At 32.3% G+C, this 23,341-nt stretch overlaps 4 protein-coding genes across 4 annotated transcripts; 1 reads left to right on the forward strand and 3 right to left on the reverse strand.

Moving 5' to 3' along the window:
• Positions 1-956: 956 nt before the first annotated feature.
• Positions 957-2,015, forward strand: LOC135128240 (uncharacterized). The gene is made up of 4 exons (XM_064055138.1): positions 957-1,503; positions 1,571-1,620; positions 1,674-1,793; positions 1,842-2,015. Exons 1-4 carry the CDS (start codon positions 957-959, stop codon positions 2,013-2,015), a joined length of 891 nt encoding a protein of 296 aa, XP_063911208.1.
• A 2,402-nt stretch (positions 2,016-4,417) lies between these two features.
• On the reverse strand, positions 4,418-5,997 carry LOC135128448 (chitin deacetylase 7-like). The gene is made up of 6 exons (XM_064055358.1): positions 5,796-5,997; positions 5,571-5,714; positions 5,319-5,517; positions 5,021-5,258; positions 4,781-4,964; positions 4,418-4,725 (listed from the first exon to the last, which is right to left on the reverse strand). The coding sequence occupies exons 1-6, from the start codon at positions 5,958-5,960 to the stop codon at positions 4,513-4,515; spliced, it is 1,143 nt and encodes a 380-aa protein (XP_063911428.1). The 5' UTR covers positions 5,961-5,997; the 3' UTR covers positions 4,418-4,512.
• Positions 5,998-10,643: 4,646 nt separating this feature from the next.
• LOC135128450 (chitin deacetylase 7-like) lies at positions 10,644-12,346 on the reverse strand. Its single transcript, XM_064055359.1, has 6 exons — positions 12,129-12,346; positions 11,788-11,931; positions 11,525-11,723; positions 11,221-11,458; positions 10,990-11,170; positions 10,644-10,938 (listed from the first exon to the last, which is right to left on the reverse strand). Exons 1-6 carry the CDS (start codon positions 12,297-12,299, stop codon positions 10,726-10,728), a joined length of 1,146 nt encoding a protein of 381 aa, XP_063911429.1. The 5' UTR covers positions 12,300-12,346; the 3' UTR covers positions 10,644-10,725.
• Positions 12,347-21,608: 9,262 nt separating this feature from the next.
• LOC135128451 (chitin deacetylase 8-like) lies at positions 21,609-23,341 on the reverse strand. Its single transcript, XM_064055360.1, has 6 exons — positions 23,117-23,341; positions 22,775-22,918; positions 22,512-22,710; positions 22,208-22,445; positions 21,977-22,157; positions 21,609-21,924 (listed from the first exon to the last, which is right to left on the reverse strand). The coding sequence occupies exons 1-6, from the start codon at positions 23,285-23,287 to the stop codon at positions 21,712-21,714; spliced, it is 1,146 nt and encodes a 381-aa protein (XP_063911430.1). The 5' UTR covers positions 23,288-23,341; the 3' UTR covers positions 21,609-21,711.

Below are 23,341 nucleotides of genomic sequence, written 5' to 3' on the forward strand. Positions count from 1 at the left end.
GTGAAACTGGGTATTAATTGTCTGCAACACAGAAAATGAAACAAGTATTTAAGCATTTTCGGAGATTCAACCTTAAAGGGGGCAAAAAGGGGTGGGGCTACGTTTGTATGAGAAAAATATTTTTATGGTGATCTTTACTTAAAACTTGGTATTAATGCTCTTCAACACAAATAATGAAACACGTATTTAAGCATTTTCCGAAATTCAACCCCAAAGGAGGCGAAAAGTGGTGGCTATATTTGTGTGGGATAAATATTTCTATTGTAAATTTAAATTTTCACGTGAAACTTGGTATTAATGCTTTTCAACACAAATAATATAACAGGTATTTAAGCATTTTCCGAGATTCAACCTCTAAGGGGGTGAAAAGTACTGGCTAACTATGTGTGGGAAAAAATTTTCTATTCCAAATTTAAATTTTTACGTAGAACTTGGTATTAATGCTTTTCAACACAAATAATGAAACACGTATTTAAGCATTTTCCGAGATTCAACCCTTAAGGGGGTAAAAGGTGGTGCATAAGTTTGTATGGGAAACTATTTCTACTGTAAATTTTTACGTGGAACTTGGTATTAATACTTTTCAATACAATAGATGAAACACGGATTTCAGATTTTTTCGAGATTCCACCCCTAAGAAGATGAAAGGAAAGGGGTGACAAAGTTTGTATGAGAAAAAATATTTGTATGTCGATTTTTACTGGAAATTTTGTATTAATGTCATTCAAAATGTTTTTTTACTTGAAGCTTCGTAATGTTCGTTAACACAACGAATCGTGTAGTAATATAATAATTTTCCTTGAAACCTTGAAAAATATACGTTCACAGTCGCAAGTTTTTCCAACAGATAAAAAGTTGCGCAAAAAGTTATCACGGTTTCGAATATCTCTTGTACTACTCAAATCCAGTTACCACGTAGTCGTATTTGGTATTATAAAGAGTGTTATCCAATAACGATGGACAAAGAAAATCCAAAATCCTGCCCATTAATTAAAGAAAATGGACCATTAAAAAAAGTACACGTAAAATTTGGTGCTCCTTCTGCAGGCTCACGAGATCCACTACGAGAAATTTGCCCAAATAAATTCCAGGCAAATCAAGCTTCTAACAATATTAAGGTTCGTAAATCCTCTTACAGAGTTCTTAAAGTGAAAAAAAGTGAAGTTTATGTGCGCTCGAAGTCATCTAGTACTGCAGAAACAAAAATAAACTATTACTTGGAGTCACGAAACATTACAGAACATCAAAGTAATGGCGACATTATTAGCAATGAAGATGAAGTGTTTGTAGAAGGCGAAAATCATTATTTCAAATATTTTCCTGAAAGTAAGGATGTTGATCATTCTTCTACTAAGCCGCAGCCAAAGGTAGAAATGAAAATTGCGCAACAATTGCCAGTACAAATAAAAATTACTCTTCCATCTCGTGAAAACACGGAAGTTGAAAAACCACGACGAAAAATAACAGTTGTTAGAAGGCGTAACAGCAGGCATAGAAGTTGTAGTAAGTGATGAAACACAAATTTTCTAGACAAAAAAATTAAATCTAATTAATCTGTTTCTGTTCTTAGCCGAGGAAGATTTTTACAAAGATTGTCTATATGATAATGACTATTTCGGGGTAATAGATTCAATTTTTTTAAACTGTTCATTCGAAATGTATGGGTTTTGTAGGAGAATTATAAATACATGCTCGAGAGAGAGAAATCTTTTGTTCTTCGAAAGGATCTTTTAAAGAAAGTGTCTGATGTTAAGTACAGGATGATTGTTGTCAACTGGTTAATCAATGTGCAAGTAAGAAAAGCAAAATTTATTAATTTTTACGATGACCATATTTTTCAGCGAGTACTAAGACTAACAGAAACTACACTTTTTACTGGAATACGTATGTTTGACTACGTGATACTTTCTACAAACATTGCTGCCAACAGATATTCTTTAATGGGAGTAACATGCTTATGGATTGCTAATAAGAATTTTGATGTTCATTTTATACAGGTGTATATAAATCAATAATTATAACGCACATAATTTTCTAAACACCTTTCCAGATTCCGAAATTAATTTCTTTGTGTAGTGGAAAATTCACTCGCCAACAGTTTCTTTCTGCCGAAAAAGAAGTCTTGACAGCATTAAAATTCGAGACAAATTTTGAAGAGCCATTATCTTTTTTGTTCTATTATTTACACAGAGAAAAATTAGAGAACAATTTGGTGAGTTCTTTGGTAAATGCAATGCATTTAGTACGATTTTATGTATTGTTTTTAGAAAGTTCGATATAGTGCTATGTTTCTGTTGGAAGTGTTTTCTTTGCTGTTGGATTTTTCGTCATCAAAACCATCAATTCTGGCTTGCATATCGCTATATTTGGTTCTGACAAAATATGATTTAGAGACAAGTTCTTTTTTAAATTACGTTGGTGGTCATTTAATAGTTAGCGATATGTTTTTACATAAATCAAACCAAATGGAATATAGTGTGAAGGAGTTACTGATGTGCAAAGCTGTAACTGAGGAAGTCGTCAAAAAATATTCAACTGCAGAAAAGTGTTTTGTTGCTAAAAATTTTGTTCGTGATTAAATTGGTAATTTTTGTAAATTTCAAGCATTCAACCTTGTATTGTTACTATGTAACTGTTAATTTTATTTATTATGTGCAACTGGTACTGTATTACGATTTTTTTTATAATATAACTTACACGATTTTTCTTTAGAATTTTCTTTATTCGGAAACGTAGTTTGCGGTTTTCCGTCAAAAGCAGAAATAAATATTTCCAAACTTATTTAGATAAAATTACCCTTGCCCATGAAGCCAACTAATTCCCCATGCATGGGAGAAAGTATCTATTATGAATATTCATTATTCACATTTTGTAAGGATAAAGAATATGTAAATTTCTCTATATATATATATATCTAATACGGATACTGTTATGATGTTCTATTTCATGAATGGCAGGTAAATTATATGGGTCATTTTTGAAATTACTAAATTTTATTACACGAAATGTTTCTGAGAAAATGAATAATATTTAAATCGATTCATACATTAATTATTATTGAATATTTTCTGATAAGCAGTCGTAAAAACTCAAACCATGTTAGGAGACTAGGAGGATCTCACCTCAAAGCATATTTTTTGATAAACATTTATTGAGTAATTTTTTGAAGATGTAATAAACAACACTGTATTTCAAGAAAAATTTTACTACGTACCTACTTTTTCTACTACTTCTATTTCCATTTGTTTGGGTGTTTCCTTTTTTCAGGGAATGTTGTTCCCATCTTGTTAAACATTTTTATTATTTACCTTACCCTTGTATTTATTTCTTGATCGCGTTTTTTTTGCTTTGTATTTTTGTTCCCAAATGTTTGTAACTTTGCAGTTGTTCCAATACTTTTTTGGAGTTTTATGTTGTCTTTTCCTTTGAAATTGTAATTAATTTTGGTTCTTGCGAAGTTTATCTCTATATTTATATTTGATATTTCTCATTCTAAGATTTTTAAGTTACTTTGTAGTTCTTCTGGTGTTTTTGCTATTATGGGTATGTCATCTGCAGACATTAGTTCATTCAGATAGGTTGCAGTGGCCAGTATCCCATTTTTAGTTTTATCATTATTTTCTTGGCTTCCTTTATGTTTCGTCCAAAACTATTGAGTATGTACAAGAGTGGATTTAGCACACATCTCTGTTTTACCCCCATTTTTGTTTTAAATTCTTTTATCATTTTTATTGTCCCTTTATTTAAGACAAGTATATTTCTCATTCTTCTTGTTTGTAATTTTTTTGCTGGTTTAATATTATTAGATCTTGTGGATTTCTTCCCCTTTTAAAAGTGCATTAAGTGTCTTCTGTAATGGTTTTATTTTTTTTTCTTATTGTTCTTTCCTTTTTAATATGATACTCCTGTGTTTATTGCAATAATCGATCCTTTGTTTAATTGTTCTCTTCCTTTTTCTCTCATATATTTATTTTATCATTTTAGGAGTTTTATTATTATCTCGTCCAAGTGCTTTTTTGTTATATTGTTTTGATTTTCTGTGATTCATTCTGTTCCTCATGCTCTTCCTGTTCTTCTAGATCATATCGTGTCAATTTTTATTCATCAGTATTAATTATGTTTCCAACACTATCTTTTATGTTGATCATATTTATATAATATTCCATTCTTTTTTTAGCTGCTTAAGTGTTCCGAAAAATAATTTTTTGTCTTCTTCTTTGTAAATTTTCAAATCTTTTATTATAATCAGGCAACATTCTGTGTTCAAGTATCATCTAATCGATAACACTGATAAAATGAATATCGTTTGTTTTTCAAAGAAGGTCATTTAACAACTATTACAAAATATTTTTTTTCTACAAAAGAGAAAGAGTAGAAGTTGTAATATTTCTCTTTCTGTTAGTAACTGGAAGTGGGGTACGTGTTGGTAATGATAAAAATCACCAGAATTTATTTTACAGTTTTTAAATTCAATTCTTAAGGTGAAAAACACATACATTTTGTAATTTAGAATCATTCACCCGTAGGATTATCCAACCAAGGATAAGCTGCAGGACACTCAGATCCGCAAAATGTCATGTATATAGGATTTTCTTCATCAACCTTTTCGAGTGCACATGTTAAGGGTGTACAACCCGCGTCTTCTACAGTTGGACACTCCGGCCAACCAGCTGCACCAATAGCAACTGGATTCTGAATCCACTGAATGGCTTGATTTGGGGTTACCTAAGGACGGCAACATATTGTGACGGAAATTCAAACATTTGTAGCTTTTTCTTACCAAAAAGACGTCATCTAAGCCTTGCAGGTAATCTACAAATTTCTTGTAAGCGTCTAAACGGAGAGGATTTACGTTGAAATATGCAGCGTGGACATAGAATCCAAATGGAGCTCTGTTGCCATTATACTGTATATTAAAGTTGTCAATAAACCATTGTGATAAAGCATCTGCATCGTCTTCAGGACTGTATGTTCATATAGGAGTATGTTTTAAGATTATAGCTAACACAAGATTACTTACATATTTACGCAAGCGTCTACCATACTACAAACATTATTTCCTTGGTCAGTCCAGTCTATCATTGGAACAACCCAAAAACCAGGAATTGAATCTTCTGGACAAGGTCCAATGGAACAATCTTGATTCGATTTGTAATCAAGAGTGTAGGGCCAAAGTCCAGGATTTCTGAAAGTTTGGGTTGGCCACGAACAGTCATATACCAGACCTATTTCTTTACCAACTTCAAAACTATTGTCTCCTGCAATTTGAGTTTGATTAAACGTGCTTTCAATAAAATGTATATATTATTATTAATTACCAGAAAGTTGCAAAAATGGTAATCTCATGCCTTTAATTGCTTCCTCCGGAATATTTGCAAACTTTGCAATTAACGTTTTTTCGCCTCCAAATTCTTTTCTCAAATCGTCTAGAGAAATTTCTTTCCAATAGTCGGTTAGTGCTTCATGTGTGATGGAATGCAGAGCTATTTCGTGACCGTGAACATACAAGTCATGTGTCTGTAAAAATCGTATTAGCACCAGATATATTTATCATCAATCTAATGACTAACTTTTGTGTAGTCCGTGTATTCATGAGACATGAAGAACGTCGCTGCAACGGGACATCCATCAGGATTAGTTTTGTTGTAGAACAAGTCCGTGTAAATATCATAATTTGCTATCTGTATGGCGTCATCAAATGTGAAAAATACAAACTGAAATACAAAATATATATTAATGATTGTCGGAAAAATTCTAACATTTTTTAGAGTGTTTAGGCATTATGAAATGAATACCTGTGGAATTTGGCTCGTCTCAAGATCTCCTGGAGGTGTGGTTGAAGGGCATCTACAGTCAGGAGGCGTACATTTGCTTGCAGTACAAGGATCTGCAGCTCGCGAATTATCTGGTGCTGCTGTAGCAACACCAATCAGTATAGCTGTTATTAGTATTACTTTCATGCTAAAAAAGACATTCTCTTTATTAAATAGGAATCTGTTTTCTTAGGTTTGGTTCAATAGTTTATGGAATAATCTTAATTATATCCAGAAATAAATAGTAAATCTTCTATTTTTCATGATTTAAGTATTGTATGAAGATGCATACAGACAACATTTTGTTATACTCATTACGCGAGATTGTTGCAGTGATTGTCTTATCTATAGTGTCTACCTGATTGCATTGAGTTGCACATTACGCATTTTTTTCCGTGATAAATATCAAATTAATCGATTTAACAAATTGAAACAATGCTAGATTGATGCCAGTGATATTTGTTTAAGATAATTTAAAGAAAACTGTGAGAATAACGTAAACTAATTATAATTAATGCATTTGTTAAAAATTAACTTTACTAGTAGCCATATACTAGTACACCCAAAATATTTAAAAAGTAACTTGGGAAAAATGTGAGTTCGAATATGTTTTCTGTGATTTGTGCTGTCAGATATTTTTCAGTAAGTTTTGCAAAAAAAAACTTTGGAAGTAGTGAATAAGTCGTTAGTCGTAAACAACCAATTCTACATTTTTTAAAACACAATATTTGCCTTCAAATGATCAACACATCAACAACATTTTATATAAAATTTAATTACACGGTAATATTGACGATTATTAAATTGAATAGACGTGGGAATATGTGCCTAAAAGCAGAAATTATGTATAGATACTTACTTAATATTTTGTTAATGCACAACACTGAATACAAAAACTAAGTATAAGTTTAACAAATCCATTTGTATCTTTTATATAGTTTCTTATCTAAAAAATAGTTTGCTTTTTGTGTAGGTATATCTGAAGATACTAACTGATAAATTTTAATATAATTATCTAATAGTGATTTTATGTATCTATCCTGGGCATGATTTGTATAGAAAATCGTTGTTGTTTAGGTTTGAGCTGTATTTCACATTTGGGAATGTGAAAGTGTTGATATGTTACGTTTGTCTGTATTTTGGTATAAACGGCAAAATTAATATATAATATAAAGGTGAGAATACCTACTGGAAATAAATGAATAGCCTGTTGTTATTACTGAACGGTTTGAAAACCTGATCTTACTCTATATTTAGAAAACATTGTATATAGCAATGAATCTCTTTTATACCATGATTTTGACGATTTAAGATCTTCTTTTATTCTTTAATAATATTTCATTGGCTGCTATGCATAAAATTAAGTGTTAACTAAAAAGTAAAAGCTGTAAGCAAAAGCAAATACTTATCAGTAAATATTAAAAGTAGAAGTACTTACTGAAATTTTAGTACCAAGTAAATACTTCTGGTTTTCCAGTAAATACTTGAATTTTTATAAAACTACATTGCTATAAATCGGACAACTAAATACGTATTGTATTCCATACAATGAATTATTCTGTCATCAAGAAGAGTTTGAGGTTCTTGATTCTTTGGAACAGAATAAGTAAGAAAAATTCGTCGAAAGTTATTCCGACAGGACTTCCCTCGCCTCCTAAGTACAGTGCCACAAATCCTGACGTATTCAATTTTTTGGAGCGGATGAGTAAATATATTTTGATTAAAAATTAATCACGATTATCATAACTGTAAACCATCTGCAAGATTTCAAAGCATTCGGTTTTGCAGATTCCAAATTAAACATTCACAACAATCGGCCCAGTACTTTCTGAGATTATCTCTCTAACAAAAATCCGGCACGGCAGACAGACGGACACACAGACGGAAACGGGAGACCTATTTCTTCGTCCTCTAGGGATAATGAAAGGTCGAGAAAATGTAAAAGTAGAGGGTCGGCCGACGGACTCGATTACAATACTTCCTTTGCTTACGCTCGGGAAGTAAAAATTGATAACACTCTGTTAAAAAAATGATTCTTTTTGTTAAACAATCACAACCGACAAATATAAGAAACAAAAAAAGTTTTCCAAATTACACAGAATTCCAAGTTTTTTGTATTAATAATGTGACTATATACTAATATAAGCTATTATAGTATCATTATCATGTGCAGTATTCATCATTGAAGAAGATAAATGTTGTACCACAACCGCCTCGACCACCGCCACCAAAAAAACAAAAAGTCAGCTGAATCTTTACCGAAAACGGACGAAACAAACCTTTTATCAACAAATGACGAAATGACAAAGACTCAACAATACTCAGCAACAACAATAAACATATAGAAAAGCTTAATAAAAAATAAATTCATACCTACGTTGTATGCCTGGAGTTTTATTGTCGTTGTCTTCTTCAAGTAAAATGTTCGAAAAATAATTTTTATCATTTAAAAATTGAGGCAATGGATCGAATAACCACCTACTGAAAATAGCTTATTTTTCAATAAACACAAAAAACTGTTTAATTTCTTTTATATGTAACTTATCAATGTTATTTTATGTGGACATTGTGAGCGAAAAAATTAACAATATTTTCAAATAATCAAAGTTTTATATTTAACAGTAGCCGTTAAATAAAAAAATAAAATATTACTTTACTTTAGGTCGTTATTCGGTATACCCATTATTTATTTTTATAGGTAATACAAACACAACTATTAAGGTTTCAAACATTTTAGATACGGTTTTAAGTACAATTTTAATAATTTTAACCAAACCTATATAAAATATGAACACAATAGTACATCCTAAGATACGACTGATTTTGGCAAATGATATATGTACTCTTTAAAAAAATACAGGGCGGGTGGGCGGGGCTAGTACTTGTTAAGATAAGACTGATTTTGGCAAACGATGTACTCTTACCTCTAGGGTATGGAGCAAAGTTTAGTAACGATTATATATAAAACATACTAACAAAATTACATTGCCATACCTTAATTTCTAAGTATTCCTAACAATAAAATTCAATTTCGTATAAAGTTTTCTTTTTATTTTATTTAGTCACTAAACTTGTAATTCGCAACGCTTTTGTTTCACAGGTTGGGTGATTATTCCGCCCAGCGCCTCAATTTGGAGACATGCAAAACAAAAAACATGAAACTGTTATGTTTGGCATCCTGTCTAAACGAACTTTGACAACATTCTTTAAAATTAGAAAACGTTTTTCTAATTTTCTTAAACATCTTTTAACGACGATTCTATTTCTCTTGTGTACTTTGGTAAAAATTCTTCCACAGGGCTTTTTGAATTTCTATCATGTGTTACCAGCCAAGAAGTAATAACATAAAACCTGAATCTCCTAACAAGATGATTTAATTTGATCTAATTCACTCGGTTAAATTACGTAAGTTTACTAAAAAGCAGCTTGAACTGGGACTGGTTAGTTTCGTATTTTCTTGATAGATCATGAATTCTCAAGTACGAAAAAATGAGGCTCCCGTTTCCGTCTGTTTGTCTGTTTGCCGTCCGTGACGTTAGACAGATAATCTCCGAAACTATTGGACCGATTATTGTCAAATCTTATATGTGTATTATTTATGAATATTATGAAGATGGTAAAACACTAACCAAACTTTGTCTAATTCTTTATCTAATCATCCCCACCATTCCACCAATAATGTGACGTCACCTCAAAATTGAAAAGAACTCCATGAAAAGATTTTTCCGAAATTGGGAGATTCATATTCTTCTTATAAAGCCATATGTTAAAAACGCACCATGTTCTTTTGGATCAAAAACTGCCGTCATACCATCATCGAAAATTTATAATAGGGTTTGGCAGAGATATTAATGAGGGTGTGTGAGTTAACCGAAGCTAAAGGCATTTCAGTTAATGTTTTCTATTCAATTTTTAAAGGCTAATTTTTTTGTCGGGAGTTTTTAAGTATTACGCTTGTTTTAAATATTTGTCCTTGTTCTTCTAGCTCTGCTTCTTGTAACTCATTTCGTCTCTACCATAGTTCCTCTTCTTCTGCTAAAACACACTTTTCCCTTACTTCTGTTTTTGCAGTTTATGTGTAGCTTCGTTCGATTGTGATATACAGTTTTTATATTAATGAAACCAATTTTATATAGCTAACCTATTTTGCATGCAAAAATCTATTAATCTTAAAGTCCTCGTTGCATAATATTTAGCAAAAGGCGTTCTCTTCTGTTTAGAGGTTGCTTTTATCAAGACCAGTAACTATTACCAGTTTTGTAACTTTTATTAATATCTTCCAAGTCGACTATCATTTCTTGATACTAACAACAGATTCTACTCGTGTATTTTGGGCAACTGATGGACATATCTTCAGTTTCTGGGATACTCGCCACTCACCAGATGTCGTCCTCATTAATTTGCTGAGCTAAGAAACTATATATAATAGGGTTACTTTACTAATGTCTAGTTTTCTTTATCCTCAATGTTTCATAGTTTGTAGAATATAAAATATCAACTTCTCCCTGCATGTCTTCTATCTATTTGTCTATTTTAGTTTGTCATCTACCTGTTGGTGATTATATTAGACATATACTTGAGATTATTGTCTAGACGATAAAGCGCTGATTAATATTTGTCTGTTCATTTGGACAAAAATGTGATGTCTGTCAATATTTTGCCAAGTAGAGCTGGTTTGCTTAGAATCGTTTTAATGGTACATCACAGGCAAGGGAAATATTGTACAACTCGTTGAAGTATAAGAATTGTATTTAAATTTCAAAATTTTAGAAAAAAAGTACACCTGAATAAGTGAAGTTGTTTTTAAACAAAATAAAAAATGGGGCTTCATTGTGTTTTATTTTATACAATATATTTATTTCTTTAAATAGTTATAATTTGTTTTTTTTTTGCTAACAAGATTTCAATAAATTTACACTTCAGCTTCACCCAGTGGATTACCTAACCAAGGGTACACGTCTGGACACTCTCCACAAAGTGTCATGTATCTCATTTCTTCACCTTTTGCAAGTTGACAAGTTTGCTTACTGCAGCCTAAATCTTCGATCTGAGGGCATTCTGCGCGAACACCCGCACTAAGAGGTGTAGGATTCTTAACCCACTCAATAGTTTGGCTTGGACTCACCTACATTGTATCAAATTAAACATAATTTTGTTTAATGTGTATAAAACGTACCAAGTAAACGTCATTTAGTGTTTGCAAATAATCTACGAACTTTGTATAAGCTTCTAAATGAATAGGGTTTGCGTTGAAATATGCTTGATGTACATAGAAACCGATCGGTGCTCTGTTGCCGTTGTATTCAACATTAAAGTTGTCAATATACCATTGTGCAAGTCCGTCGGCATCCTCTGGACTAAAACAATCCTTTTAATTTGTTTTTTATCTAAATTGTTAGTAACTAACATATTAACGCAAGCGTCCACCATACTACAAACAATGTTTTGTTGATCAGTCCAGTCAATCATTGGAGCAACCCAAAAACCAGGAATTGAATCTTCTGGACAGGGACCTACTTCGCAATCCTGAGTTGATTTATAGTCAAGAGTATATGGCCAGAGTCCAGGGTTTCTGAAAGTTTGAGTTGGCCAAGAACAGTCCCATTCCAGGCCTATGTCTTTGCCCAGTTGGAAAGAATTGTCACCTAATTTTTAAATCAGATTAAATCACTTATTTTTTAATAGAATTAGATATTGCCTTTGTTACTAACCAGATAATTGTAGAAATGGTATTCTCATGCCCTTTATTGCTTCTGCTGGAATATTGGCAAATGTAGTGACTATCGTTTTTTCGTCTCCGAATTCTTGGTTCAATTGGTCGATCGTAATATTTCGCCAATAATCAGTGGAAGGTTCATGTGTGATGGAATGAAGTGCAATTTCATGATAATTAACGTATAAATCGTGAACCTTTATGAAAAATTTAGGCGATGTACTTTCGGACTTGTAGTTTGTAGTTATTTATAAAACTTACTCTGCTGTAATCTGTATAATCATGAGACAAGAAGAAAGTTACGGTTATAGGACATCCATCAGGGTTAGTTCGATTGGCAAAGAGTGCATCATAAACATGGTAGTTAAGCTCTTGAACGGCGTCGTCAAATGTCAGATGCACAAACTGAAAGTAGTTCGCTATTGTTAGTTTGTGTCTGTTGCTGTTTTATTCTTTTGAAAACATTTTCTTCGAGATACACCATTTTGTCATCATTTCTAATATTTGCGAAAATTTACTGATATTAGTGTGCACATTTTTCATGTAGGGAGTTGCAGATACAGGTATTAAATTAGAATATAGAAAAACTAAAAAAATCTCACTTGTGGAACTTGAGCTGGCTCGAGTCCATTGGGAATGTTAGTGGAAGAACATTTACAATCCGGTGACGAACACTTCGCGTCCGTGCACGCTTCTGCTGCATACAAATCTTTGTCTACTTGGGGTAATGCTAGACAAGCAGCGACTAAAGTCACGAAAACTATTCGAAACATAGTGAAATTTTACAACTAAGAATTAAATCAGTACTGAATTTTGGGAACGAGCTGTCTAATATATATATGGGAAAATAGTATCTGATAAAAAAATTATCTTAAAAATGCACTTTAGAAGCTTTTGTTTGAAATGTATAATCGTAAAATGATGCGGTCAATCTGTTTAGGTAAGATTTCAAATGTAGTGCTTTTTTCAATCGTTGAACTGTTTGGTAATTGTTTATATATTTATCAGGTGTTCACTGGAAATCGATAACAGCTGACAACGCGAACATTAATAAAAAATGTATCATTTTAAAAGATCTATGTGATGGCAATCTCACATTTTTATTATCACTTCCGATAGAACAGGAAATGATGTCAATTTTTTTTATGGAATACTAGGTATATTTAAGATACATTGTTTTAACTAAACTACAACAAACAGATAATTCTGTTTTGATTTCATATGATTACAAAATGAATTTATAAGCGTTCAAAGTTGTAGAAAAGAAGTTCTTATTATTTTGTCTTAAAACATATGTATTGCTTTTTTGTTAATATCTTTATGCAAAAGACTGCATTTCTTACCCTTTATAAAATGAATCATTTTAATTGAAATAACAACTTGGCACAATTGGCTTGTACTGCATACTGACCCCATTATTAATAACGCCGTTGTTAAATTGGTAAAAAAAAAATAGTCGATATGCGTTAGCATAGCAGAGAATTACTTAGTTAATAAGTTATTTCACACAAAATATTTAAACCACAACAAAAATGTGGCATACCCATCAGCGGGTTTTCGAAATGTCTAATAATAATTTTTGAGATGACATCATTCACAAAAACTGTATATCTTGAATATTAGGAAAACCAGATGACTAGTTCCTAAGAGAGTCGACATAAATCAGTTTTTGTACTACTTTTTAGAGACATTCGGTTCAGCGAGCCCTAAAAATAAAAGTATATTTTCATGAAAAGTTTATTTAGTATTTTGTTTGCGAAGGAGTCGTCAAAGTTTTGGTAGACATAAGGGTTTTACTAATTAGGTTGTTATTGTATTTAAAGAAGTGTTTTGATTCACTAATTTTAGAGTAGGTGAAATGTGTCGGTAGTGACTCACTGGGTTCCATTATCATTTTGTCACAAACAGTGTGCAAATTTTAAATGACTTGGATCAACCAGTGGGTGGAAACCGCTACATCCCGGACTCCGGACTCTGGACTACACTTGCCATCACTGGTATTACCAGAGTAGATGTCACTAGATTTCTAAAAGGGGTTTCAAGCAAGATTTACTGAATAATAAGTAGTTGAAATAACGTCATCAGTTTTTGAGGAGATAAATGTATAGTTTGATTATATTAGAAATATTAGAATTAATGTTGCGGCTAACATATAAACTTTGAAAGTAATAGATTCTGTAATATTGGAAAATACATGTTGAAGACACTTCTAATGTACAGTCGCGGACAGTGAATTTCGTTTACACAATTCACGCGAATTCACAAAAATTCACTGTAGTCGGTGCTTTATTGTCATGATGACTGACGTAAGTATTGTCAAATTTAATTTAGCTTAGAACCTAAACCTACCATCGATTAGTTATTTTAATGAAGGTAAACTAATCTCCCTTTTCCAAGACGGGATGTCGCTACACTTTTGGGCTTACCGCGGACTAGTGTTAGTTATCGTATAAAAAAATGTTTGCCCCTTTATGTCAAAATGACAAAAAAAGGTTAGAAAGATCTAAGGGCTAATTTAGAGTTTTTTTCTGTCAAAGAAATTGGGTGAACGCAATTCACTGTCCACGACCGTACAGAGGATGATAAATAGACGTCAAACAAATGACAGTCGAAAGGGAAAACACAGATATTTGTACTTTAGTCGTATTTTTACTTTTAATCCCTAGTACGACGGATCATATCCATGCAGCATCCCTTCTTAATGTAAATGTAACAAATATTTTTGAATATGATTTTGAAACCGCCATAAAAAAGTTGAAAAATAAATTAACCGCTGGCTTCGATCAGATACCTAGTTTTTTTATTACAGACTCTCTTGTTTGCTTATTTTATCCGTGAGGATATTGTTTAGCTGATCCCTTTCGACTCGTACATTCCCGAAAGTATGGAAAATAGCACACATATGCCCTGGACTACAAAGTATATAGACCAATTTCTGTCCTCTCCAATTTTTCGAAATGACTTTGTACTCCCACATAGAAACTTTTTGTTGTCATCATATTTCCAATTTTCAACACGGATTCATGGAGCAACGTTCTACGGTTAAAAACACCTTACTTGTTGTACACAGGACAAAATTGATCACAGTATTATTTTAAATAAATTTGTCCTGTTAGGATTCAACCGTGCTTTAGTGATTTTTTTTAATCTTACTTAAACGGCAGATATCAGTATGTGAGCTATTTGGATTCAAATTTCAGTTCTACAGTAGCGGTCATTTCTACGGAACCACTCGATAAAAAGTCAAGTTGGTAGCCCTGTCATCTAGTACTTTACGCCGAACGCGGTTGGTAGCGGTAGTTGACATGGCAATCGAAACTAGCACAACACGAATGTTTCGGTTACACTCAGCTATGCCGCACTGTATCCCGTGCAGACTGTATGTTCTGTTCATCTATTTATTAAAATAAAATATCTACATTGACAATGGGGCCATCTAACTTGTCAAATTTTTGACACATATGTTTTCCCCCAGAAACCCGTCAAGGTCACTTACACCAAACAAATTTTGAAAATTTACACTAGGGAGTGGTTCTATAGAAAAGATCGCGACTTTATGTATCGAGATCAGGTGTTGCAGGGATCCAACCTGGGTCCGCTGTTATTTTTACTTGTTGCCAATGATGTTATTAACATGTACAAACATTCACTAGAATCTGTACACACAAGGATTGTCTTCCTGTAAAAAAATGCAAAAAAAATATATGCTTTGGTGCGAACTAAATAAATTATCTCTAAATTTTTCTAAATGCCGAATAATGTCATATTCAAAGAAAATAGGATCCCATATTGTTTGCTTACAGCTGTGATATTTATCCGTTTAGCCTGTTTCAGTTATAAAAGATTTTGTAGTAACTTTTGATGGACAATTTAATTTTAATGATCACATAAGCATGATCATAAATTTGTCAACGAAATGTTTGGGTTTTATAATCAGGAACATCAGTATTTTTAAAAATCCATTAGTTCTAAAAACTCTTTTTACTTCCCGAGCGTAAGCAAAGGAAGTATTGTAATCGAGTCCGTCGGCCGACTCTCTACTTTTACGTTTTCTCGATCTTTCATGACCCCTAGAAGACGAAGAAATAGGTCTCCCATTTCCGTCTGTCTGTCCGTCTGTCCGTCCGTCTGTCCGTCCGTCTGTCTGTCCGTCTGCCGTCCCGGATTTTTATTAGACAGATAATCTCCGAAAGTACTCGACCGATTGTTGTGAAATTTTGTACTTATATTAAGAATATCATGTAGATGGTAAAACGCTAACCAAAATTTGTCTAATCATCCCCACCACTAATGCGATGACGTCACTTCAAAATTGTACATAGTAAATGGGTTTTCAATTGTATAAAATAACATAGTCCTACACATGTAGTTTACAACTCTGAATCGACTTTTCACCCGAAACGTCCAGATTTTTGGAAAAAAAATCAAAATTATAAAACAACATTTTGAAATTTAATTTTTAATCTGCTAACCAGAATGCTTTGAAATGTTGCAGATGTTTTAAGGCTATAAAGAGCATCATAAATCTTTAGTCAAAAAATATTTGCTTATCCCCTCCAAAAACTTGATGACGTCAGCTCAAAAGTTTGTGGAATAAATCATATCTAAAATGTACAAAATATGATGAGTCTGTACTTGTGATCTATCACTCCATTCATATTTTTTGGATTTGCACATACAGGGTGACTCAAAAAAATTAATGAATGCGTAAATATATTTTATTGATTTAATCAGGAACTACAAAACCGAATGCTCTGAAAACTTGCAGATGTTTTAAGGTCATAAAGAGCATAATAAATGTTTAGTCAAAATATATTTGCTTATCCCCTCCAAAAACTTGATGACGTCAGCTCGAAAGTTTGCCGAATAAATCATATCTAAAATGTACAAAATATGATGAGCCTGTACTTGTCATTTATCACTCCATTAATATTTTTTGGATTTGCATATACAGAGTGACTCAAAAAAATTAATGAATGCGTAAATATATTTTATTGATTTAATCAGGAACTACAAAACGGAATGCTCTGACATCTTGCACATGTTTTAAGGTTATAAAGAGCATAATAAATGTTTAGTCAAAATATATTTGCTTATCCCCTCCAAAAACTTGATGACGTCACCTCGAAAATTTGCCGAATAAATCATATCTAAAATGTACAAAATATGATCAGTCTGTACTTGTGATCTATCACTCCATTCATATTTTTTGGATTTGCATATACAGGGTGATTCAAGAAAATAAATGAAAGCGTAAATTTATTTTACTGATTTACTCAGGAACTACAAAACCGAATGCTTCGAAATTTTGAAGATATTTTAAAATTATCATAAGCATGGTAAATTTTTGATCAAAACGTATTTGGTCGTCCCCCCTAAAAAATTTATGACGTCACCACAAAATTTTGCTGAATAAATCCTATCTAAAATGTACAAAATATGGTGAGTCTCTTCTTGTGATTTATCATTCCATTCAAATTTTTTCGATTTGCATATACAGGGTGACTCAAAAAAATTAATGAATGCGTAAATTTATTTTATTGATTTAATCAGGAACTACAAAACCGAATGCTTTGAAATCTTGCAGATGTTTTAAGGTTATAAAGAGCATAATAAATTTTTAGTCAAAATATATTTATTTATCTTCTACAAAAAACTGATGACGTCAGCTCAAAAGTTTGCCGAATAAATCGTATCTAAAATGTACAAAATATGATGAGTCTGTACTTGTGATTTATCATTCCATTCATATTTTTGGATTTGCATATGCAGGGTGACTCAAAAAATTTATGAAGGCGTGAATTTATTTTATCGGTTTAATCAGGAATTACAAAACCGAATGCTTTGAAATCTTGGTAATATTTTAAAGTTATTATAAGCATGGTAAACTTTTGTTCAAAATGTATTTGTTCATCCCTCCTAAAAAAATTGATGACGTCACCCTTAAATTTTGCTGAATAAATCCTATCTAAAATGCAAAAAATATGATGAGTTTGTACTTGTGATTTATCATTCCATTCATATTTTTTAGATTTTCTTAAGAGGTGGTTCAAAAAAATTAATGAAGTCAATTTATTTTATTGATTAAATTAAAGGCAACACTTATTATTAGTATTACACCCCAACCAACCCAATTTGGTAGACACAAAATTTGTTAAAGGAAAAACTCGGTTGAAACATAAGGGTAGCACGCTTATTTGCATCGACTTTAACATTACAGACCTGCATTTGTTTTATGCGCTCACTTGGTTCCGCGAATGTGAAATAGACATGTTTATAATCAACCAATTGTGAATTTCACCGTCAAGAATTAAAATAAAACCCAATGTTTTATATAATAAGCGGAAGTCGAAGCAATAAAACCGATGGTCGTTTTGTTTACAGTTTCTCTGTTTAACTCTCACGTATGCTGTTACGCCTGTCATCTTAAATTAAGAATGTTTATACAGTAGCGGTCATTTCTACGGAACCACTCGATAAAAAGTCAAGTTGGTAGCCCTGTCATCTAGTACTTTACGCCGAACGCGGTTGGTAGCGGTAGTTGATATGGCAATCGAAACTGGCACAACACGAATGTTTCGATTGCCCTCAGCTATGCCGCGCTGTATCCCGTGGAGACTGTATGTTCTGTTCATCTGTTTATTAAAATAAAATATCTACATTGACAATGGGGCCATCTAACCTGTCAAATTTTTGACACATATGTTTTCCCCCAGAAACCCGTCAAGGTCACTTACACCAAATAAATTTTGAAAATTTACACTAGGGAGTGGTTCTATAGAAAAGATCGCGACTTTACATACACGATTTTCAGTTGCCTCTGATACGGATACGTGAGTAAATTGTTTCGTTATTTTATTGATTATTACAAATCAATATTCAAAATGACCCGATTCATTTTCCCGAAAATTTGAGAATATAATAATTTTATTCTTAGTATTACACTACATCTATCCCAACTGAAATACGTGTCCTTGCAAAAATGTTGATCATCGCAATTTTTTTTTAAATTCCCACTACAAAAATGTAATGAGAAAAAAAAACACAATAGGCATGCAGTCGTCAAGTTTCCGACAGCGAGGGAAGTACTGTCTAAACTCTTTAGACCAATTTTTTATTCTTACTCTAGATCCAGATTGGAATATCGCAGTTTAATATGGTTTCCCTTTTACTCTTGTTCCACGACTATTTGGAAAATGTTCAGAAAAACTTTCCTAAATTTTATATATCCCAGAATATTTGATGTTTGTTCCATTAGGGTTTTTTTCGCATATTTTCTTTTTGAAAATAAAATATGATTTTCTAAATAAATAACATTAATTTGTTTATTTACTTTACTTATAACACAAAGTTTCCATATGTAGCTCTTACGTAATGATTTTGATTTTTTATATTCTCGTCTATAGACTGTAGAATTTTGTACGCGGTGAAATTCTAACAGTATACTAAACGAGGCAATCTAGGAAAAATTTCCACAAGAAGCAAAAACAAAACCGATTCAGTTAGAAGATTTATTTTTGTGTCACAAACTGACAAATGTGCATGTGATTCAAGGACTTATTTTTACACTCAGCTATTTTCTTCAAAGTCGTTTCACTCTTTCGATTTATTATGAAGATTTTAAAGAAGAAAATATATTAAAAAAATGTGTTTTACATATTTTATACATTATATTTATTTCTGTAGATTGTTATAATTTGTCTTTTTTTGCTAAAAATGTTTAAATAAATTTACACTTCAGCTTCACCCAGTGGATTGCCCAACCAAGGCTACACTCTCCACAAAATGTCATGTAGGCAGGGCATAAATAACACCCCTTGTCCTTCAGTACTAGGTAATAAACATCTGAAGCTCAAGTGTTTATTTATGTTTATACATCGAAAGAATGTTACGTAGAAATTAGTTTGGTATGAATGACTTTGTCTTCTCAAAACGGGACTAAAATTATTAATTAAACCACAATCGAATAAAATGTTCTGAATTATTATTGTATCATTATTATATAAAAACGTGCGTGTTCTTCACATTTTCGAGAAAATGGGGTGACTCGTTCTTAATTTGACCATTAAAAAATTTGTGAAAACGTCATCAACTTGGATAATTCTAGTTACAGCACAAAAGAAAAGTAGTTACAGCGTTATGCCAATGCAAGGAAAAAAAAAGAAAGGACCAAGTTCGGCATCGAACCTACAATCGCAGTACCGCAAGTCACCGTTCTCTCCGATACACCCACTGCGTCACGGAGACGTACAAACCGTGTTGGGAATAAAACGTGATTATACCTTGCAAATGTTTTTGGGAAATTTGAACATTTAGCGAAAAAATTGAAAGCGGATTCGTACACTACAAGTATATGAGTATATTTTTGTCTAACATTTAAATCATTTTAAAATGCCATTCATTAAAATGACGTCATCAAATTGTTGGTGGGAATGATTAGCCAAATTTGTGTTTGTATTTAACCATCTACATGATATTTCTAATATACATACAAAATCTATTTCCCAGGGCGTCATTTTCGTGGACAAAGAGAAAATAATAAAACCTTGAAAGTATGATATTTTGCTAATTGTTAAATCTTACTCGTGTTTATTAATTTTCATCAATTGTTTATTCCAAAACATTGAATACGATGTTGAACACAGAAGTTAGTGTGTTAGTGTATGTTATATTTTTGAAAAATATGAGTTCGTCGTTTTAAAAAATTTTAAATGTAATTGAATATCAGGCCAACATCTAACATCAGATTTTATATTAAATAATTTGGTAATATACTTTTACAACGCAGTTGTATTTTCAGCCTAATTGTAAGAATATATATCACAAAAAAATTAATATATCTTATATCATATAAGAGCTATTATAAACCAAGTCAAAATGAGGGGACGACAGACAAACAAACAAAAACAGGGAGCATTTATTTTTTTACAATGTTAGAGCCTAAGAAACGTCAAAGATTAATGAAAAATTTAAAAAAAGTTAAAATACTTCAAAAACTTAAGTGGTGTAAATAAAATATATGTACAGTTGTTTCCAAGGCGTTGTATAAAAGTCATCTTGACAATTTTTTAACTTTATGCATAAAGTCCATCTGTTATAAGAATCCCATAGTCAATCGGTGCACCAGTTTCAGACACACAGACGGAAACAGGAGACTGCTTTCTTCGTACTGTCGAGGTCATGAAACGAAACGAAAAATTATAACGATTTTAATTTAATTTTTTGAAGCATAATTTCCTTTAATCAGATATTCACAATATGCTTCTGTAATCACATTTAAAAATATTTTTTTCTTTTTACCTCCCGAGCGTAAGCAAAGGAAGTATTGTAATTGAGTCCGTCGGCCGACTCTCTACTTTTGCATTTTTTCGACCTATCATGACCCCTAGAGGACGAAGAAATAGGTCTCCGTTTCCGTTTGTCCGTCTGTCTGCTGTCCCGGATTTTTATTAGACAGATAATCTCCAAAAATACTGGGCCGATTGTTGTCAAATTTTGTATTTATATTAGGAATATTATGCAGATGGTGCAACGCTAACCAAAATTTGTCTAATCGTCCTCACCAACAATGTGATGACGTCACTTTAAAATTGCACATAGTAAATGGGTTTTAAATTGTATCAAATAACATAGCCTTACACATGTAGTTTATGACTCCGAATTGAGATCTTACCCGATTCGTTCAGATTTTTGGTAAAAAAATGAAAATTAGGAAACAACACTTTGACATTTAATTTGGAATCTGCAAAACCGAATGCTTTGAAATCTTGCAGATGGTTTACAGTTATGATAAGCATCTGTCTGTTTGTGATTTTATTAAACATATATTTTGAGATTATTGTGTTGACGATAAAGCGCTGATTAAGATTTATCTGTTCATTTGAACAAAAGTGTGATGTCTGTCAAAATTTTGCCAAGTAAAGCTGGTTTGCTTAGAATCGTTTTAATGGTACATCAGAGGCAAGGAAAATATTGTACAACTCGTTGAAGTATAATAATTGTATTTAAATTTTAAAATTTTAGCAAAAAAAGTGCACCTGAATAATTGAAGATGTTTTTAAATAAAATAAAAAAAATGGTGCTTCTTTGTGTTTTGTTGTTTGTGTTTTATTTTATACAATATATTTATTTCTTTAAACTAGTTATAACTTGTTTTTTTTTTTTGCTAACAATGTTTCAAAAAATTTATACTTCAGCTTCACCCAGTGGATTACCCAACCAAGGGTAGACGTCTGGACAATCTCCACAAATTGTCATGTATCTCGTTTCGTTTCCTTTTGTAAACTGACAAGTTTGCTTATTGCAGCCTAAATCTTCGATTTGAGGGCATTCTGCGCGAACACCCGCGCTAAGAGGTGTAGGATTCTTAATCCAGTCAATACTTTGGCTTGGACTCACCTACATTATATCAAATTAAATATAATTTTATTTAAATGTATATAGAACGTACCAAATAAACGTCATCTAGTCCTTGCAAATAATCTACGAACTTTGTATACGCTTCTAAATGGATAGGATTTGCGTTGAAATATGCTTGATGTACATAGAATCCAATCGGTGCTCTGTTGCCGTTGTATTCAACATTGAAGTTGTCAATATACCATTGTACAAGTCCGTCGACATCATCTGGACTAAAAGAATCCTTCTAATTTGTTTTTTATCTAAATTGTTAGTAACTAACATATTAACGCAAGCGTCCACCATACTGCAAAGAATGTTTTGTTGATCAGTCCAGTCGATCACTGGAGCAACCCAAAAACCAGGGATTGAATCTTCTGGACAGAAACCTAATAGGCAGTCTTGAGTTGATTTATAGTCAAGAGTATATGGCCAGAGTCCAGGGTTTCTGAAAGTTTGAGTTGGCCAAGAACTGTCCCATTCCAAGCCTATGTCTTTGCCCAGTTGGTAAGTATTGTTCCCTAATTTTTAAATCAGATTAAATTACTTGGTTTTTAATAGAGCTGAATATTGTCTTTGTTACTAACCAGATAATTGTAGAAATGGTATTCTCATTCCCTTTATTGCTTCTGGTGGAATATTGGCAAATGTAGAGACTATCGTTTTTTCGTCTCCGAATTCTTGTTTCAATTGGTCGATCGTAATATCTCGCCAATAATCAGTCGCAGGTTCATCTGTGATGGAATGAAGTGCAATTTCATGATAATTAAGGTATAAATCGTGAACCTTTACAAAAAATTTAGACGATGCATTTCCGGGCTTGTAGTTTGTAGTTATTTATAAAACTTACTCTGCTGTAATCCGTATAATCATGAGACACGAAGAAAGTTACCGTTATAGGACATCCATCAGGGTTAGTTCGGTTGTAAAAGAGTGAAGCATAAACCTGGTAGTTAAGCTCTTGAACGGCGTCGTCAAATGTCAGATGGACAAACTGAAAGTAAATCGCAATTGTTATTTTTTGTCTGTTGTTGTTTTATTCTTTTGAAGCCTATCTTCGAGATACACTATTTTGTCATCATCTCTAATATTTGTGAAAATTTATCAACATCAGTGTGCAAATTTTTCATGTAGGTAGTTGCAGATACAGTATTAATTAGATTAGAATATAGAAAAAGCGAAAAAATCTTACTTGTGGTACTTGAGCTGGCTCGAGTCCATTGGGAATGTTAGTGGAAGAACATCTACAATCAGGAGGCAGACACTTTTCGTCCGAGCATGGTTCTGCTGCATACAAATCTTTCTCTGCTTGGGGTAATGCAAGACAAGCAGCAGCTAAAATCACAAGAATTATTCGAAACATAGTGAAATTTTATAAGAAAGAATAAAATCGGTATTGAATTTGGGCAAAGAGCTG

The sequence above is a fragment of the Zophobas morio genome, unplaced genomic scaffold, assembly GCF_036711695.1.
Source record: "Zophobas morio isolate AGI-343-1 ecotype UQ-CSIRO unplaced genomic scaffold, CSIRO_AGI_Zmor_V1 ptg000012l, whole genome shotgun sequence".
Taxonomy (NCBI): domain Eukaryota; kingdom Metazoa; phylum Arthropoda; class Insecta; order Coleoptera; family Tenebrionidae; genus Zophobas; species Zophobas morio.

Excerpts from the sequence above, each read along its gene's own strand:
- LOC135128240 (XM_064055138.1), top strand. The coding sequence starts at position 957 with ATGGACAAAGAAAATCCAAAATCCTGCCCATTAATTAAAGAAAATGGA. Across the intron at positions 1,504-1,570 it reads CAGCAGGCATAGAAGTTGTA|CCGAGGAAGATTTTTACAAA; the intron begins GTAAGTGATGAA and ends TTCTGTTCTTAG. Across the intron at positions 1,794-1,841 it reads ACTGGTTAATCAATGTGCAA|CGAGTACTAAGACTAACAGA; the intron begins GTAAGAAAAGCA and ends CATATTTTTCAG.
- LOC135128448 (XM_064055358.1), bottom strand. The coding sequence starts at position 5,960 with ATGAAAGTAATACTAATAACAGCTATACTGATTGGTGTTGCTACAGCA. Across the intron at positions 4,965-5,020 it reads GTAGACGCTTGCGTAAATAT|TCCTGAAGACGATGCAGATG; the intron begins GTAAGTAATCTT and ends ATGAACATACAG. Across the intron at positions 4,726-4,780 it reads GCTTAGATGACGTCTTTTTG|GTAACCCCAAATCAAGCCAT; the intron begins GTAAGAAAAAGC and ends TGCCGTCCTTAG.
- LOC135128450 (XM_064055359.1), bottom strand. The coding sequence starts at position 12,299 with ATGTTTCGAATAGTTTTCGTGACTTTAGTCGCTGCTTGTCTAGCATTA. Across the intron at positions 11,932-12,128 it reads AGCCAGCTCAAGTTCCACAA|TTTGTGCATCTGACATTTGA; the intron begins GTGAGATTTTTT and ends AACTACTTTCAG. Across the intron at positions 11,724-11,787 it reads ATTATACAGATTACAGCAGA|GTTCACGATTTATACGTTAA; the intron begins GTAAGTTTTATA and ends TTTTTCATAAAG.
- LOC135128451 (XM_064055360.1), bottom strand. The coding sequence starts at position 23,287 with ATGTTTCGAATAATTCTTGTGATTTTAGCTGCTGCTTGTCTTGCATTA. Across the intron at positions 22,919-23,116 it reads AGCCAGCTCAAGTACCACAA|TTTGTCCATCTGACATTTGA; the intron begins GTAAGATTTTTT and ends ATTTACTTTCAG. Across the intron at positions 22,711-22,774 it reads ATTATACGGATTACAGCAGA|GTTCACGATTTATACCTTAA; the intron begins GTAAGTTTTATA and ends TTTTTTGTAAAG.